The sequence below is a fragment of the Mauremys reevesii genome, linkage group 6 (assembly GCF_016161935.1).
Source record: "Mauremys reevesii isolate NIE-2019 linkage group 6, ASM1616193v1, whole genome shotgun sequence".
Classification (NCBI taxonomy): domain Eukaryota; kingdom Metazoa; phylum Chordata; order Testudines; family Geoemydidae; genus Mauremys; species Mauremys reevesii.
In genome coordinates, this window is record NC_052628.1 from 12,508,971 (window position 1) to 12,527,627 (window position 18,657).

Sequence of the window (18,657 nt, forward strand, 5' to 3'; positions counted from 1 at the left end):
TTTCAAAAGTGGCGAGGGGTTTGGGGTGCCTCAGAGTCGGACTGTCCAGTGGGAGACTAAAGGGGCCGCATTATCAGAGGGAGGGTTTGCAGCACTTTCTGAAAATCAGGTCCCTTTAAAATGTCTGAAGTTAGGCATTCAAAAATTGAGGCATCTGGAACCACTAGTCACATGTGAAAACCTGGGCCCTTTGTGTGAATTTAACACCTGGGTTTTATTATCTGCAGATCCAATTTTGAAATCCAGATCACTTTAAAGCATAGCAACCAGGTAGGAATGCCCTGAATATATACCACAAGGTGGTTATAAAGCCAGACAGAGGATTGGCATCACCCCTTTCCTGGAATAATGGTTTTGTATAGAAATTCCCTTGCAATGTGCATTTCTCCTGGGCAGCCTTTCCACCCTGGTGCATACTCCTCCTGCTATAATATCACAGCTTACAAAAGGATGAAAAAACTGCTGTGTTTCAACACTCCTCACACCTCGTTTGCCACCACTGCTGTACCACGTCTAAATTAAATTGCAGGCTCCTTGGGGAAAGAGCCTGTATATTTGTCTGAAAAGCACCAAGCCTGTGATGATAATAATGTCCAGCATGTTAATAAATAAGTCATGAAATGAATATTTCCAAATATAACACCCTCTCCCACCCCAACGTGGAACAAGGAAAGCTATGTTGTGCCAGGTCATCTTACCTTTGTTGTCATGGCCAATCTTTATTTTTTTCAGGTCTCCAATGTCCACAGATTCCACTGTAAACTCATCGAGCTTCCCACGTTCAAATTTGTTCTTGTTAGTTTTGGAGGCCTTTAAATTGATTATCCCTGTTTGTTGCAGCACATACAGACATTGTTTAGTGCAATGACATTCAGATCTCAGTGGTTCAGGAGCCAAATTAGCAATCAGCATTACCCAAAAATGTAGTGTGAATTCATTGTTTCATTTACTATATGTGTGTGTGTGTGTGTGTGTGTGTGTGTGTGTGTGTGTATAATTATTCTCACAGTAAAATGACAGACCGTGTATTATTATATTATTATCTATAATTGGTTAATAACATAGTAAAAGCATCCTGATTGGTAGGGATGCTGGAACAATTTATATAGTGTGTGTGTGGGCGGGAGGCAGAGAGTCATTGAACCCAACTGTAAACTCTGTGTATGATGGAAACCACTTCAAGCCAAGGGGTGTGGCAGGATCCCCAGCACACCTACTTCCAGCACTTATGCTGACTGGTTAATAACTTAGATTGGTTAATAATTAAATCACACAGTGTTTTAATATCATGTGCTTCAAAGAGCTGCAGGAGACACATTAAAGAGCCACTTGCGGCTCGTTGGCTGCAGTCTGAGTATCCCTGGTTTAATGTATAAAAATCAATACTTTGGGATTGTAAACAGGAACAGGGGATGTGGCTACAGTGTAATAAATGGTCTTTCACCTCTGGAGACATGGTGTCCAATCTGTCCTTTGTCACACTGAACCCTAGATTTTCAACTGAATATAAAAAACCCACTAAAATACACATCAGATCTCTCTTGAGTTGAGAGGTCTCCCTTCAATGCCACAGCAACTATGCTGCTGAAGGGCCAGCTAGAGATGTGGTCCGAGTTGTGTAAGGGAATTTGCCCGACACTTCTCTTCAGTGTCTGTCACTTTCACAAATACTAAGATTCACTACATATGCATCGTGTCGGTCCCAACAGGGTTTACTCATCAACAGATCAAATATTTCTGCAACATCTCAGCAGTTGAAGATGAGCTGGGTATCTAGAGTGGGCTGATTCCTTGCTGGGATACAAATGAGTTGACCCAGACCCAGTGTTCTGTTTTCCTACTCTTTGTTTTAATCTATGCTGTCAACAATTCGGCTTACACAGCTGGTGTAAATTGGCCTAGCTCTACTGAAGCCCATGAAACAACAGTGATTTGCAGGAGCTGAGGCTCTATCCCCTAGTAACTAAAATGCTAAACAACATTGGCTTCCATATGCACTCTGATAAGAAAAAGACTTACAGTAAGAATATGAAATCATCTTAACTAAGAACAGATATTGTATTGAGGAAAGCAAAAAAATAACAACCCCACACTCCTCAGCCATTTCAGTCAATTATACGAACAGCACGGACCCCATCTCTCTCACACATACATGGGCTGTACTTGGTTCTTACCCGTGTCATCTTTATTTCCGTAAAGAATGATGAAGACATTGGCATCTGTCCCAGAATTCTTCTTGTCCCCTGTTTTCACTTTCACAGTATAAGTAGTTGATTTAGCTGTCAAAAAGCATTTCTTAATTTGAGAGTGTGAACACTGAGCAGCCATTAATTCTGTTTCTTCTTGTTTCATTGCACGTGTTATTTATTTATTTTTGGACAGTCAGATTGTATTCCTAAAGCTCTGACAGTAATTCCTGTCGCTTGTACTGATATTTGCTAGAGTGAAACAGGACTGCTGGGCTGCAGGATCCGCGACCGCTCTTCATTCAGTAAGGCTTTCTCCATCTTTACAGAAGACAGAGCTGTTCAGACTTTCCATCAGGGCTGCCCAGAGGGGTGGGGGCAGGGGGAAAAGTGGGGCAATTTGCCCCAGGCCCTGGGCCCCACAGGGGCCCCCATGAGAATATAGTATTCTATAATATTGCAACTTTTTTTTATGGAAGGGGCTCCCAAAATTGCTTTGCCCCAGGCCCCCTGAACCCCCGGGCAGCCCTGCTTCCCATTTCTTTCCTGGGAGTCTCACATGCTTCTCAGATTTTTTTCCTGCTGCAATCTACAATAACATTCCATTTACAGCACCAGATTTTATATATGCAGACAGCCCTTCACTGTACAAGATTTGCATAGTTTCCCACAACACCATCATCTGAAAAGTGTGGCAAACTTCAGAACTGTGGAAATTCCTAGAAGTTGTCTCCACAATACTACAAAATAATAAGCCAAGATTGTCAAAAATGGGTGCTTAAAGTTAGACTCATCAATCCATATTTAGGCACCCAAACGAGTGTCCTGATTTTCAGAAGTGCTGAGCAGCCAGAAGCTCCAACTGAAGTCAATGGGAGCTGCTGGGTGCTCAACATTTTTGAAAATTAGCCCACTTATTCAGCTATATAAATATGGGTGCAGGTGCTTAGCTTAAAGCTCTCAACTCCCACTGGAGTCAGTGGAAGTCCAGGACACTCATCACCTTGCAGGATCAGGCCCCATGATTGCATCATTATTCAGTTGCTGGCATGGACAATCAAGTAGATTGGATACAAGGTAGTTTCAGGAAGATAAACATAAGCAGAGCTGGCACTAGGCATAAGCAGACCAAGCAATTGCATAGGTCCCCAAGCTGCTCAAGGGGGCCCCTTATTTGCTTTTTTAGACGGCCCCCAATGGGCTAGCACCACCTCTGATCATAAGACAGCAGGGTGCTGAATGAAAAAAAGATAAACCTTCAGGTTCCTTCCCTTGATAGCAACAAATCTCTGGTTTTAGTCACTGGCACCTGGTCAGTTTCATATCCAAACCTGTACCCATTGCTAACTAATTAGGCCCCAATAAAGACTGGGAGTGGCTGGGTCACTACAAAAAATAATTTTCCCTCTGTTGATACTCACACCTTCTTGTCAACATTACTTGGTTAACCTATTGGTTGGTATATTATTCTCAAGCCTCCACAGGGAAGGGGGTGAAGGGGCTTGGGGGGATATTTTGGGGAAATAGGATCTCCAAGTGGTCCTTTTCCTGAATCTTTGTCTAACTGACTTGGTGGTGGCAGCAATACCGTCCAAAGACAAGGAAAGGATTCGTGCCTTGGGGAAGTTTTTACCTAAGCTGGTAGAAATAAGCGTAGCGGGTCTTTCATGTGGGTCCCCACATCTGTACCCCAGAGTTCAGAGTGGGGAGGGAACCCTGACAATCCAGGAGGGGACTTTCTTGTGGCCTAATAAATACTCTAATTGATAGTGGTCTCAGAGCTATTAATAACTTGTCTTCCTTTTACTTATTGAAAGAAACACAAGACTGATGTAAACCTTTCTGTTCCAGGCCCAGTGAGGCAAGAGATTGATGATCATTGTCTGAATCTTTCTTTATAAATGCTTCATCCACTGGGACCAGCTCCCTGGCAATCTGACCATCATCTTCCTCACCTGCCAACCACCGCTGGCATGGGAAATAATACCTGCAAGAATAACAGTGGCACACAACATTCACACAGGAATTTTCATCTTCAGAGTACTTCACAGACATGAACAGCAGTAATTAGCAAAGATGAGAGGCTCGTTAACAAAGAGTAACAGCACTCAAAGCTGATAAGCATAAATGTGTCTCCTTCCTTGTCTTTTGTTCCCTTTGTGTGGACTTATCCAGGCCTGGTAATTGATGCCTTCTGATAGGTACTGAGTGTCAAGCTATCAGTCCCACCTGGCTCATTTCATTTTGAGGCCCAGAAGCAGATAAATAACCTAAGGGTTAATGACTGTCTCACAGCAAAATATACTTTATATTTACAAATAACAGAATGAGTCTTGAGGTCCTCACTCAGGTTCCAAACCAACAAAGCACTTATGAACATGCTTAACTTTGAACATGGGAGTAGCCCCACTAAAGTCAATGGATCTATTCACATGCTTGAAGTTGAGCACATGCTTAAGCATTCCGATGGATCGGGGGCTCAAGTTTTATTCAGTCTGCTCCCTCTCAAGTTACTGGGAATTTGCCTGGGTCAGGACCTTTGGATTTAGCCCATTGGTTTATTACCCTCTCGCACACACACACACCTGAGACAGCCATCCCCACATCCAAAAGCACCATTATTTTAGCATTTTAAGAGGCTCATCCAGTCTGGATTCGTGACACATGTAACAAAATCATTATGTTCTTTGTATTTCTAAGGCTTTATATTTATCTGACCGGAAGTATGAATCCCATGCGTCTGATCACACGAATGGAGTGCAGCAATCTGCTCACCTGGTGTTGTCCTTGAGATCAACAATCTCCACTCTGTCCAGGAACCAGGCTGGGTTGCCGCTGGAGTTGTCATGACGAATCCGCAGTTTCTTCAGTACTCCCAGATCAATGGCTTTGATAGTGAATATATCTTCCTGCAAAAGCAGAAACAGAGGCAGACTGGTGTTTCACACCCAAGTTTACAAGGAGTCAGTGCCCTGGACAAGGTATTTTTTCCATTAAAAAAAAAAGTTAAAACTCTCTCGTGCTTTCTCAGATATTAAAATCATATTATCAGCAGCTTTAATCTGTCTCTCCTATCTCTTAGTCTTTCCAGAGTTCTTATCTCTTGTTGGAATCCACTTTGCAATGAAGCATCTGAAACCAGATGTAAAGGCCCTTTAAGTCCATGGACAGACTCCTGGGGACTTCAATATGCTTTGCTGAAGCTACTGAAGAATTTCTCCCTTTGTCATTTGCAGCGTCCATAAAGTTTCCCCATTAACAACAATAACAATATGACAATACAGCCTTTATTGTCATGCTATTTAGAAACCTTAGTGCAATTAGCTTGTTGATAGACTTTGGGCTTCTTCTGCTACCAAAAGCATAAGGTGTTATGTCTCTTTCTTAGAATTCCTCCGACTTAAATAATGATGCTCAGATTATAATGTTATTAGATCTGAGCTAATAATTCATAATAAACAGATTATGTGGCAAATTTAGCCTCTTTGCTTGTTGCAAGTTGCCTGCAAGCAGTTTACCATTTTCTCAGTTTTTTTCATTATTCAAAATTATTCTCTGAATAATTCCTACTAGTAACAGTTGCTCTGTTGATTGCAAACTGCACTGTTTTAATTATAACTGGACAGATAGGTCACATGATATTGTTTTTGCTCCCTGACCAGATGAGTGTAACTTTTAGGATCAATTTTCCAATGCAAATATTCAGACATTCACAATTAATTCTGACATATATTATCTAATATCCATTTAAAATTTGCAGTTTACAAACATTTCTGCCAGTAAATTACATCACCAGAACACTTGCAGGAATCCAACCACAAAAGAGGCACAAACCCAGGTGGAGCAAATCCAGTTTTTCATTCAAGTGAATATTCACTGAAATACATATTGAGATATTTCCCAGCTCTATTTGTTTCAGAGAGAAAACCAGATGTCCAAACTTTTAATTCAAAGAAGAGCCTGAGGTTTACTGAGAAGATGTAGCAATGAAGGACCGGCAGCTTGTGTTCAAGGACAGAGGATCATACCTGCCTTTTGCTTGCTTGAGTGACTAATTAATGCCTTACCTGGCCCTTCTCAAACTTGTTCAGGTGGTTGGACCTTTTCAGCTGGCGCTCACCAGTGTCTCCTCCTCCTTCGCCATAGATGCTCAAGAAGACATTAGCATCAGTCCCAGCACCCCACACATTCCCAGTGATGACATGGACCTCATAGGTGTTCTCTGTAAGGGAAGTTGCACAGAAGAGATGACATAGGAACGTAAGAACTGTCATGCTGGATCAGACCAGTGGTCCATTATAACAACATGCTGGTCTATAAGCACAGGCATGGCCAGCCCTATTAAGATGAAGTTTGTTCTGAGTTGTGGTCCACACAGGGCACATGATGGAGAGGGATCAGGTGATGGCCATGTGACTGCTTGCCAGATGCTATATAAAGGAATGCTTCTGGATCATTCTAGAGGAAGTAAGAGTTGAGGTAAGTCCCTCCCTCCATGGGAACTATCAGCAGGCCAGGAGAGCAAGGAAGAATGGTGTGTCCTCTGCCCTCTTAGCTTGGCTGGGACCAAGTGTTTTGAGTTGTTTACTCTTGTTTCCAATCCTTTTGTGATAATAAAGCCAGTTCTGAGGAAAGGGTCTTGAACTGAACTCTTACTTGGGCTTTATTTTAACCTTCCCTAGCCAGGTTATTTGCTCACTAACTTATGTAATGCCGACAGACTCCAGTCATCAGGATTGAACCTGGGACTCCTGAAGCTAAATGCATGAGCCTCTACTGCAGGGGTAGGCAACCTATCGCACATGTGCCGAAGGCGGCACGCGAGCTGATTTTCAGTGGCACTCACACTGCCTGGGTCCTGGCCACCAGTCTAGGGGGCTGTGCATTTTAATTTAATTTTAGATGAAGCTTCTTAAACATTTTAAAAACCTTATTTACTTTACATACAACAATAGTTTAGTTATATATTATAGACTTATAGAAAGAGACCTTCTAAAAACGTTAAAATGTATTACTGGCACACAATACCTTAAATTAGAGTGAATAAATGAAGACTCAGCACACCACTTCTGAAAGGTTGCCGACCCCTGCTCTACTCCATGAACTACAAGCCATATGGCTGGTAGCTAAGGCTGTAGAGCAGACTCATTAATCTTTCTCTCAAAGTGGTCTCAGTGCCACTAGATGGGACAGAGCACCACATCTAGCAGGTGTGTGGGTTACATATACACTCATCTAGTCTAATATTCAGTCTCCAACAGTGGTCAACACTAGATGCTTCAGAGGAAGCTTCAAGAACCCCCTACTGGGCCACTGTGGAATAACCAAGCCATTTAGGACGTTTCTTCCAAACCCCCACATTTGCTTCTGCTGTGAAGCATGAGGATTTAGATCTTATTTTTTACCCTATCTATTGTAATGTCGTACATTCTTGTTCGCCATATAAATGCTGAAGCTGGGATTTTAAACCTCCTAAACCCTTAGCCTCAATGATATCTTGTAGCAGTAAGCTTCACAGGCTAATTACATGCTTACTCCTGGGGGAATTCTGCGCCACTGTGCACGCACAGAATTCATTCAGATTTTTTTTCTCTGCAGAATATAGAGTCTGCTGGAGAGGCGCTGCAATTATGCATTTCACCGGCCAGGGGCTGCTGTGGCACCAGAAGAGAGGGCAGCCAGAGGGCGGAGAGGTTGGGGAAGAGGTGTGTTCCTCACAGTAGAGCCAGGTGAGGAGGCACAGGATGGACAGAGTGGGGCACCCGGGGCTACAGGAGGGTAGCAGACTGGGATTCAGAAGGGCTTGTGGGAGGGACAGACAGGAGCTAGTGGGGTGACAGCATTGAGCCATGAACTGAATGGGAGGGGGGCTGCAGGACCGCATGAGTTTGGGGGAGAGGGGCTGCAGGGTCACATGTGGATGCAGGAGGAGGACTGCAGGGCCACATGGGGATAGGGGCAGATGTGACCGACTGAATGGGAGTGGCTAGGGGTCAGCCAGGGTCTGCATGGGGGAGGCTCCCCAGCTCCCTAACAATCTCTCCCCCACACAAAAAAATCCTGTTCCATACTTCTCCCACCCACACCCACGCTCTCCCTCAGCTCTTTCATTACCCCTGACTCTCCAAAGGCTTTGCACTACTTCTGAGGGGTGCAGGAAATACATTTCTGTATTGTGGTTTAAATGAATTGCTCAAAGTTCTGTATGAATATGCCTAGTAAGGAATCTATTTGTCAAACAAACATTTCCTAAATCTTTTTTGTTGTTGCCTGTATTGTTACAGACATACTTGCTGAGAGGTATTTTGAAATAAATTACCAAAATAATTGAAACTGGTGTGATTATATTGTGTTAGTTTGACAAATAAAATATGCAGAATTTTAAAATATTGTGTGCAGAATTTTTTAATTTTTTGGTGCAAAATTTTTAATTTTTGGCACAGAATTCCCCTAGAAGTACATGCTGTGTGAAAAGTATTTGTTTTTCTCATTGTTAAATTTGCTGTTTTTCCATTTCACTGGGGGTGGGGATGATGTAGCAGCCTGGCAGAAGCACAGTCTTTGAGCTATCCTGAGTGCACAAGGGGGTGGAGGTGAGGGGGTATATATGACTTTATGGCATTTCCAGACTTTTGAGTGTTAACTGTGTACTGCTCTCTTAATGTACTGTTTTTTATTGATTATGAGATGCTTAGGGACACATATTTACTACTGAAGTTTACCCTCAAGTCCAGATCCATCCTCGGGTATCAGTTCCACAACCAGCTCCTTATCCCCTTCATCTGTAGCCAACCAGCGGTGAGCCACGAACTTACAGACTTCCATCACTTCTTCTGGCTGGGAGTCCTCCTCCTCTTCCTCACTGGATTTCTTCTTCTTCTTCTTCTTTTTCTTCTTATCTGTCTCCTTCACCTTCATTACCATCCATTTAAGTGTGACACTTTCCAGGAACCAGCCATCCCCAATGCCCTTCCCATCGTGGCCAATTCGGAGCTTGTAGATCTTGCCAACATCTGCAGCCTCTACCTGCCACCAAAGACAAGTTTAAGGCCCGAGAGAACATGAAATGTCTTCTCTTCACAAATAAGCAATGACAGTGCTTAAAACTCCACATGGACCATTACACCCAAAGCTATTACCTCACTATTACCTTGACTGTGAGATGTGACAGGTCATTCCCTGCCCCACTCCCCAGTTTCAGCTGGATTGAGGGTTCTTTTTCACTTCCTGTTCTAAATTACTGTGTAGTGCACTTCCATCAAATATCATCTAAACTGACTGAGTGACTTGCACGAGGTCATACAGAACACCTGTGGCAGAGACACTCAAACTAAGATCTACTGGGTCCCAGTCCTGCCTCTCCTGCTCTCACCAACACTGTTGCTGTGCCTTTGTTAAATTATTGGGCTGACTATTGTATTCATCTCTATCAGTCTGCAAGCTTCTTGAGGTGTGGACCTTGCACCGTTTGGGGTTTTTTTGGTTGAGGGGGGGAGGGTTAGGTGATCGGTAAAATGCTGTATATACATATGGTGCTCCTTAAATCAATGTTAGCAATGCAGTATGGTAACCAAAGTGGAAGACTGTTCTAGTGGTGAGAACACTAACCTAGCACTCAAGAGACTTGGTTCAATTCCTACCTCTACCACATATTTCCTGTGTGACCTTGGGCAAGTAATTTAATCTATCCTGTGCCTCAGTTCCCCATAACAGTCACAGAGAAAAGTGTCTCTCTTTGCCCAGCTCATGTGCATCCAGCATTCCCTGTCTGTAGCTGATAGCATTGTCTCATTAACATGTAGCTCATACAGTCTTATTCTTTCCCATATCTTCCTGTAAATATTAATATTGGGAAAGATAGAGATCCTTAATCTCCTAATGCTTCAGACTTCTACCTTGTGTACTTGGAAAACTGCAGAAAATGGGTAACACATTAAACTTAAGGCTTCCAAATTGTGTAAGCGTTTAATAGGAAACAATCATGGCTATGTAAATAGAGTGATCTACATAGAAGATTTATACAAATCTGTAAGATTTAATATGTCAGAGGAAGCTCTTTTACTTTAGAAACAGATGAATGTACAGCTGGTATTTGAAATGTTATAACAAATTATATATGCAGTGTTGTTGTAGCTGTGTTGATCCCAGGATATTAGAGAGACAAGGTGGGTGAGGTAATATCTTTTATAGGACCAACTTCTGCTACTGAGAGACAACCTTTTGAGCTTACACAGAGTTCTTCTTCAGGTCTGGGGAACAAACTCAGAATGTTACAGACAGAATGTTTAGTTTAAGTAGTTAACCCGTGAAATATGTTAACCTGAAGAACTCTGTATAGCTCCAAAGCCTGTCTCTTTCACCAGCAGAAGTTGGTCTTATAAAAGATATTACCTCATCGCCCTTGTTTCTATAACAAACAATAAGTACACCTCTACCCCAATATAATGTGACCCGATATAACACGAATTTGGATATAACGCAGTAAAGCAGTGCTCCAGGGGGGTGGGGCTGCGCACTCTGGCGGATCAAAGCGAGTTCAATATAACACGGTTTCACCTATAACACAGTAAGATTTTTTGGCTCCCGAGGACAGCGTTATATCAGGGTAGAGGTGTATTTATAAAGTGCTGGTCATTCAAGGACCTCCAAACACTCAAAGAAGTTGTCCCTGTTTTGCAGATGAAGAAACGGAGGCCGAGAGAGGTTAACAGAGCCCTGCAAACGCACAAAGCAAGGCAGTGGCAGACCCCAGAAAGGAATGCATATCTGTATCTTACGGGGGCAGTGTGGATAGAGCACTGGCCTCAGACCCAGGACACCTGGGTTTTATTTCCAGCTCTGCCACTGGGTGACCTAAGGAAATCACTTTAACTTCTCTGTGCCTACATCTCCCCATCTGTACCATGGGGATAATGACACCAACCTTTATAAAGTGCTCTGAGATCTACTGAGGAAAAGTACTAGGCATAATGTGACAATGGTAAAGAATCACTGAACAAGTCAGTTTCTCAACACTTAACAGGGAACTTTATTAGAACAAAGCAAACATTTTATCCCTCACTCTGCTTCAGGATAGGACTTGTGCCTAGACCCTTCCCCACCTACCCCTCCCTTCTGCCCGGCTTCCTTCAATAGACTTAAAGAGACAGCACACACATCGGCCTATTCCTGACTGATCTCCTGGCACTATCCAGTGGACCATGCTGCCTCCCTCTTATGAGAGGCGTAAAGAAGTCATTAATTATCCATCTCATTCAAGCCAGACCCAGGACTTCCTAAGTATTCTTATTTACTTCCTTTAAAAAGTGTCAGCCCTCCATTGCATGGCCTGTTTCAGGACTGCACTGAATTGCTGCCTTGTGCTCAGAATAGCACAGGGGCTGCTACTGAGCTGCTCTCACCTCCTGTGGACGGTGCCCCACTGTGTCAGCACCCCCTTTGGCCAGACAGGGCACTGCACAGAGTCTGCTCGGACCAATGAGGTGGTCAGTCCACCCTTCTTGTCTGAATCTCTATCGACCTATTCTAGAGGCAAGGACATTAATTTTGTCCCACTGGAGCGTACCTGCCCCCTTCCCCTCATGTTTGGCAAAGGTTATCTGGTCCTTGTCCTCAAGAGGCCTGGAACCCCCTTTGGTTCTTAAAACTCTGTTAAGAGGTAGGTAGGGGAACCCAGGCCACCCACTCCACTGGATTCCAGTTCAGGGCCCTGAACCCAGGAAGGCAGAATCAGTTCTCAACAATTCCCCTGCTGAACTCCTTCCTTCCTCTCTTGGTTCTGTAGGCTTCTGCAGCCTGTGCCTCTGATCTGCCCTTCTTTGGGTTGTTGCCACCCAAGGGAGGCTTCTCACCAGCTTGCTGGCAGGACCTTCTTTCCATAACCACCTTGCTCCTCTGGCAGCTGCCCCACCCCTCAAATCTTTTACTCTCCCAGGTGTTATGAGGCAGCCAATCAGCATTGGCCAGCAGTTCCTGCATTAACTCTTTGGTTGCCAGGCCCAGGTTGACTGAGACCCAGTGGTTAGGGCACTTGCCTAGTACTCAGATGGCCCAGGTTCAATTCTCTTCTCCACTAGACTTACAGTGTGGCCTTAGCAAGTCACTTAGTCTCTTTGGGCCTCAGTTCTCCATCTGCAAATAGGGATAATAGCACTGCCCTTCCAAACCCTGGGTGGGAGGGGGTCAGGGAAGAATACAGTACAGACATCATAAGGTGCTCAGATACTATGGTAGGAGGGTACTGTTAGCACCTTCAACAGATAAAGTACAGAAAAGCATGAGATGCACCCCTTCAAAGCAGCAGGCTTCATGGGATGACATAGCTCTGCATCATCCCTAACACTATTAGCACAATCTGAGTACTCTTTCCTACAGAACAAAGAGTAGTAATTCCAGTAGCAAGGATTGGCAAGGTTGAGCCAATAATGTGTATCTCTATCACAAGTGCCCTGTGTGATTAATGGCACATTCTAAAGTAAGCATGACAATATGTCACGCGTGCTTTTTCGATTAAATACAAAAGCTTAATTAAAGCATAAGAGATAATGCCACTAGCTCAAGGCCAAGATATAGGTTTACAAATGTTTTGCAAAGCTAAAATGAATATTTCTTTTCTTCTACAGTGCCTGCATCCTAAATACTAGTGCATGGAAACCTGAAAGGGAGACTAGTCTATTTTTCATGAAGTGCAAAAGCCAATTGAGCAGGAATGTTGAAAAGTGAATGTGTGTTGCCATTTTGTTAAAAGTACATTGTTTTGGTTCTCATTTCTTTCCCTTCAGATAAACAGTAAAGGCTGTCTTGATCGTACCTTAAAAATATCAGTTGCTCCCCTCTCAAAGTTGTTTGACCTGCTTTTCAAGATGATCAACTCACTTTTGCCAGTCTCGCCATAAAGCTGCATGAAGACATTTGCATTGGTGCCTGCTGCCCGCACGTCCCCCGTAACTATTGACACCTCATAATTTACCACTATTCCAAAAGAAAAAATAAATTTAATGGAGGAGTTAATACACAAAGTTCCTTATGTTAATTCCGGGGTGAGTTTGCTAATGGTGAAATGCATAGAATTGCTTTGAGATGAAAATTAATTATCTATAATACACATAGGCTATTTTTATCATGTATAAAAAAATTCATGGCTCCACAGCCAATGCCTATCTCAATAGGCAATAGCCAGTGCCTATCTATCTCAATAGGCTAGGGTATCTCCCAGAAATGTCTCTGACACATTCTGCTTTGGTAAAAGCACTTGAAAAATGTGTCTAATAATATAGCTTTAAAAATCTACTCCAAACACTAGCTAAACATTATTATTTGTCTAATGTTTTAATTTTACAAGTAGCCAAAAGAGATCAGTCTGAACGATCTAGTGGATACAATATAGGCATGTCTACACTGCAGCTGGGTGCATGCCTCCCCAGGTAGAAAAATTCACTCTAGCTCTGTAGCAGTGTGGATGTTGTATCCTGGGCAGTGGCTTGGATCAGCTGCCCGAGCTCAGACCTATCGGGTCAGGCAACCTTGGACTCAGGCTCCCACTCCTCAACATCCACATTGCTATTTTTAGCCCACTAGTTCAAATGGAGCTAGTGCAAGTCTGTCTACCCAGGCTGGGAGGCTTATTCCCAGCTGCAACATAGACACACCCCCAGCGTCTACCACCCACAGACTTCCCATATAGACTCTTGGCAAGTCATTCAGAAACACTGTTGCTGTTACCCCACCTGGACAATGGACCTATATACATTTCCCTGAAGGGGAATACTTTGGTTGAGAATGCAAGAGGAGTCAGATCCTGAATTTCCTTTCACTCAAGAAAAGCAGTCTGACCCAGTCCAGTAGCGGATGATAAAAATATTCTCCCTCAGACCACAGGCTTGTCAGGTCAAGTGAATCTCCCAACTCAAAGTTAGAGGGCTACTAAAATAGGGCCTTAAAAATGGAACCTCACTGCAACATTAACTATGGAGAAGCTCTAGCCTCTCCATAATACAGTAGTGAGGAGGGAGCTACATGGAGCTGAGGGGATATGCACTACATTTGTCTTCCTTGGGACACAAGGTCAACTTTTAATCTTGATTCTAAATGAAAATGAATGTACCGATGTCAGTCAAAACCAGAATGGATCTTCATCCATATCTATCATAAAACTTCTCTCAAGAGACTAGGGACTGGAAATTCAGATGCTGTTGCAAGTCAAGACTGTAATGAACTGGAAGTAGCGTGTGAGGATGCCGCTCTGGAACAGCATGGGAGCTGCAGGTCAGCAAAGAGATGCTTTGATGTTGCAGCAAGGGAAACCCAGTGTCTGACTGCACTGAGCCTGGCCATAGCCTAGGTTTTTCCTAGAATCTCAGAAATCAGAGATGGAGGCAACCTATTACATCATCTCAGCAATAACCCCGTCAATGCAAGAATAAACTCTACAGTGTTTTTTTCTTGTGTTTTTTCATTTTTTTCTGATCTAATTGTCAATGACCACAACAATGGGGCTTTATCATTTACTTTCACAAACAGTGTGCTGCTACCACTGCCTATCATGCTGACCAATATTGTATCATTGTTTCCTTGTCTATGTCTGTATCCATCTGTTTTCTCTTGTCTTATACATAGATTGTAAGCTCACCGGGGCAGAGACTGTCTTTTCTGGGTTTGTACAGAGGGGTCCTGCTTCATCTCTGGGCCTTTTAGGCACTACGGTAATACGGATAAATAATAATAATAATTAATAACAACAACAAACACTTTGCTCCCTCACATTTCTCAATGGACACAATCTCACTTGGGTAGAGCTCCACCTCCACCTTCCCATCAGCTTCGTCTTTGTCAAGCCATCGGTTGCATGGGAACATGTACTGCCTTCCATGGACAGGAACTGTGATCTGGACACTAGCCAGGAACCAACCAGATCGGAGCCCTACATTATCATGTCCAATCAGAAGTCGGTTGATCTTGAAAAGAAAAAGCAAAAAGGGGCGAGGGGAACAAGGAAGACATTTATTTAATAAAATAAAAATGTACTTCCTCGGTATGTTCTGTTCTTTCACTGTGTGCATGCAAACCTTTTCTATATGTATCAGCTTGTGAACATACAATGTGCCCTTAAACATGCAAGTTGGACAGTTAGGCGGGCAGAGAGCCACATTGCATGTAGAAACATTCCCTTACATGTCCAAACCGGTATCTACGAAAAACCCCTAGTTGCAATTGTAGCAGCCTATTTGAAAATGTGGTTTGTAACATTTTGTCCAAAGGTCAGATTCTCTTACAGTGCAGCAGTTCCCTTAGTACCGTGCTGATTATTACACAAATCACTGGCATAAAATACTGACCCACTTGTGATTAAGTCTTACCTTTCCAATATCCAGAGTCTCTAAAATAAACTCATCCACTCGCCCACGTTCAAAGTAATTGCCTAGGTCATTGTCAGAAACTAACAGAGGCTCCTTGCTGGTGTTTCCCTTTTCACCATATAGTTTGATAAAAACTTTAGAATCTGAGCTGGCTCCAGGAACATCTCCTGTCTTCACACTGATGTGATAGCTGACATCTAAAGAGATATTAATGTACACAACACAGACACATGATGCACTGCCAAAGTTCATCCTGAATCACTGAAGCTTGCTGCAAACTAGAACAGAGCACAAGCATGAATCAGAGAGACTTGGAAACATTTGCACCAGAGGCTTGCCCAGAGGAGCAGACTGGAAGGAGCTCATAAACCTATGAGATGTGTTCACCAGCTGTAGAATCATAGAATATCAGGTTTGGAAGGGTGAAAACCCTAACAGATATATAAATGGACTGAGAATGTCTGATGACAGACCCACAAGGTTAGATTATTACCAAAACATGAAAAAAGTCAACTTTGTTAGAAACTGAAGTAGATTTATCTACTTTTATGCCTACAGGTTGATTTTAGCCGCTCTTTTTTGTTTGTTTGTTTTTGTTTTTTGCATGCAAAATAATTATTAAGAGCTATGTTCTTGTTCTCATTTAGCAATGTTTTAGGAAATTATACTCCTGGTGCCTTAAAATCCCTATAAGGGAGGATTGTCATAGAATCATAGAATCATAGAATCTCAGGGTTGGAAGGGACCTCAGGAGGTCATCTAGTCCAACCCCCTGCTCAATGCAGGACCAATTCCCAACTAAATCATCCCAGCCAGGGCTTTGTCAAGCCTGACCTTAAAAACCTCTAAGGAAGGAGATTCCACCACCTCCCTAGGGAACCCATTCTAGTTCTTCACCACCCTACTAGTGAAAAAGATTTTCCTAAGGTCCAACCTAAACCTCCCCGTCTGCAACTTGAGACCATTACTCCTTGTTCTGTCATCTTCTACCACTGAGAACAGTCTAGATCCATCCTCTTTGGAACCCCCTTTCAGGTAGTTGAAAGCAGCTATCAAACCCCCCCTCATTCTTCTCTTCTGCAGGCTAAACAATCCCAGTTCCCTCAGCCTCTCCTCATAAGTCATGTGCTCCAGCCCCCTAATCATTTTTGTTGCCTTCCGCTGGACTCTCTCCAATTTATCCACATCCTTCTTGTAGTGTGGGGCCCAAAACTGGACACAGTACTCCAAATGAGGCCTCACCAGTGCTGAATAGAGGGGAATGATCACATCCCTCGATCTGCTGGAAATGCCCCTACTTATACAACCCAAAATGCCATTAGTCTTCTTGGCAACAAGGGCACACTGTTGACTCACATTCAGCTTTTCATCCACCGTAACCCCTAGGTCCTTTTCTGCAGAACTGCTGCCCAGCCATTCGGTCCCTAGTCTGTAGCAGTGCATGGGATTCTTCTGTCCTAAGTGCAGGACTCTGCACTTGTCCTTGTTGAACCTCATCATATTTCTTTTGGCCTACTCCTCTAATTTGTCTAGGTCCCTCTGTATCCTATCCCTACCCTCCAGCGTATCAACCACTCCTCCCAGTTTAGTGTCATCTGCAAACTTGCTAAGGGTGCAGTCCACACCATCCTCCAGATCGTTAATGAAGATATTGAACAAAACTTTAGTGTTATTCAATGGCATTCACCCTGCACAGAAGGCAGATGTTTAAGGATCCAATCTCTAGTCATACAAAACAAGCCATTCTTAAAAAAATTTTAAAATTCTTTCCATTACACAAAAATGTGGCGGTCATCCTCTTGTATGTGAATTAATCCCATTCATAAACTAGGATTTAAAGATCACAGATTTCCCCCCATATGGCTCAGCACACATTTCTTGGATGTTATTGGTATAAATATTGTAGTTTTCCTGTTGATTTAAAAATAAATAAATAGCCCAACCCAAAGCCTTCTTTGTCCCAGACCAAACTCACTTTTCAGGATCGGTGACTCCCCAGCAGGTACTAACTCTCGAACAATCTGACCATCATCCTCATTTTTGTCAAGCCATCTAGTTTGCAAATAAAAGTAAGTTATCTCCTAATATTTACCACATTTCAGGGTTTTTAAGGTCCAGACAAATATAGTATGTAACAAAAAGTAACACTGTATAGATAAAGTGACATTTTTAGGTGGCTGTTCATCTGTGAAGAAGACGAGACCTAGTTCTCGGAGTGTGATCTAACCCTACAGCAATCACACATTAGTATAAATTCTCGAAGAGCTAATATTTTCAAAAGGTCCATCTTCCATTTGCAACACAGGTAGAGGTGCATCTATTGCGACTCGCATTTGCATTTAAATAGAAGGTGTAAATTCAGCCATTACAAATCACTCCTGCAAACCAGGAGGCTGGGCCTTTTGAAAATCTTGCCCATTATCTGGAAATTCTTATTGTCTTTTATTCTGACAATAATATCAGATAAGGCTATTGACATCTTTTCTCATGCCTGCCGATTCCTTTATCTTTTCATCCTATGCTGTCTATGGAAACACCAGGAAACACTTCTCCTTCACCAGACAAGAGCTGAATTATATTATTGGATCTTGCCTCTCGATTCCAGGGCCGAATGTGCTGTGGAACTAGTATGCTTCACCCTGGAGTGCTAACACAGGAGGGAGGGAGGAATATATTTGCATCACAAAATTCATGTAACAGCAAATTATTAGGCTAATTAAGGAGAGAGATCTGTCGCAAATAGAACCGTGGACTCAAACTTAAACTTAAATGGAAGAGCTGTTTCCCTGAACTCCAAGGAGGAAGAAATTACAGCCAAAAGGAAAAAAAAACCATAATCATTTCAATACAGGTGTGGTATTCACAGAGATTTGCACTTCCCTGATCAGAAGATTGTAGCACAAATTATTTCAAAGTGTTAGATGTTATTAAAAGTATCATTCTAGAGTCATTTGTCCCACACAGGTCTAAGCTGGCCTTTTCAACCTTCTAACATCAGGTAATCAGAGCTGATTTCACAAAAGAGCTATACTAATGTTCTGAATTACTCAGCTCAATTTTTCTACTCTGCTTCATCCTGCAGCTAAAAATACTGTTTTGAACCAGTTGTGGTGAAC

The 18,657-nt window shown here is 42.8% G+C and overlaps 1 protein-coding gene across 3 annotated transcripts in view; it reads right to left on the reverse strand.

The window, feature by feature from the left end:
• The window catches only part of LOXHD1 (lipoxygenase homology PLAT domains 1), a 289,434-nt gene that overhangs the window by 104,792 nt on the left and 165,985 nt on the right, over positions 1-18,657 (reverse strand). For 2 of the 3 annotated variants that reach the window (XM_039545016.1, XM_039545015.1), the window contains exons 21-30: positions 17,517-17,593; positions 15,542-15,738; positions 14,947-15,139; positions 12,997-13,157; positions 8,909-9,212; positions 6,254-6,408; positions 4,962-5,095; positions 4,025-4,173; positions 2,175-2,279; positions 699-827 (exon numbers count right to left, since the gene is read on the reverse strand). In XM_039545016.1, the coding sequence (XP_039400950.1) occupies positions 699-827; positions 2,175-2,279; positions 4,025-4,173; positions 4,962-5,095; positions 6,254-6,408; positions 8,909-9,212; positions 12,997-13,157; positions 14,947-15,139; positions 15,542-15,738; positions 17,517-17,593 (1,604 nt within the window). Of the gene's footprint in view, positions 1-698; positions 828-2,174; positions 2,280-4,024; positions 4,174-4,961; positions 5,096-6,253; positions 6,409-8,908; positions 9,213-12,996; positions 13,158-14,946; positions 15,140-15,541; positions 15,739-17,516; positions 17,594-18,657 lie in introns of those variants that run through there. The other variant, XM_039545017.1, reaches the window with a different exon arrangement.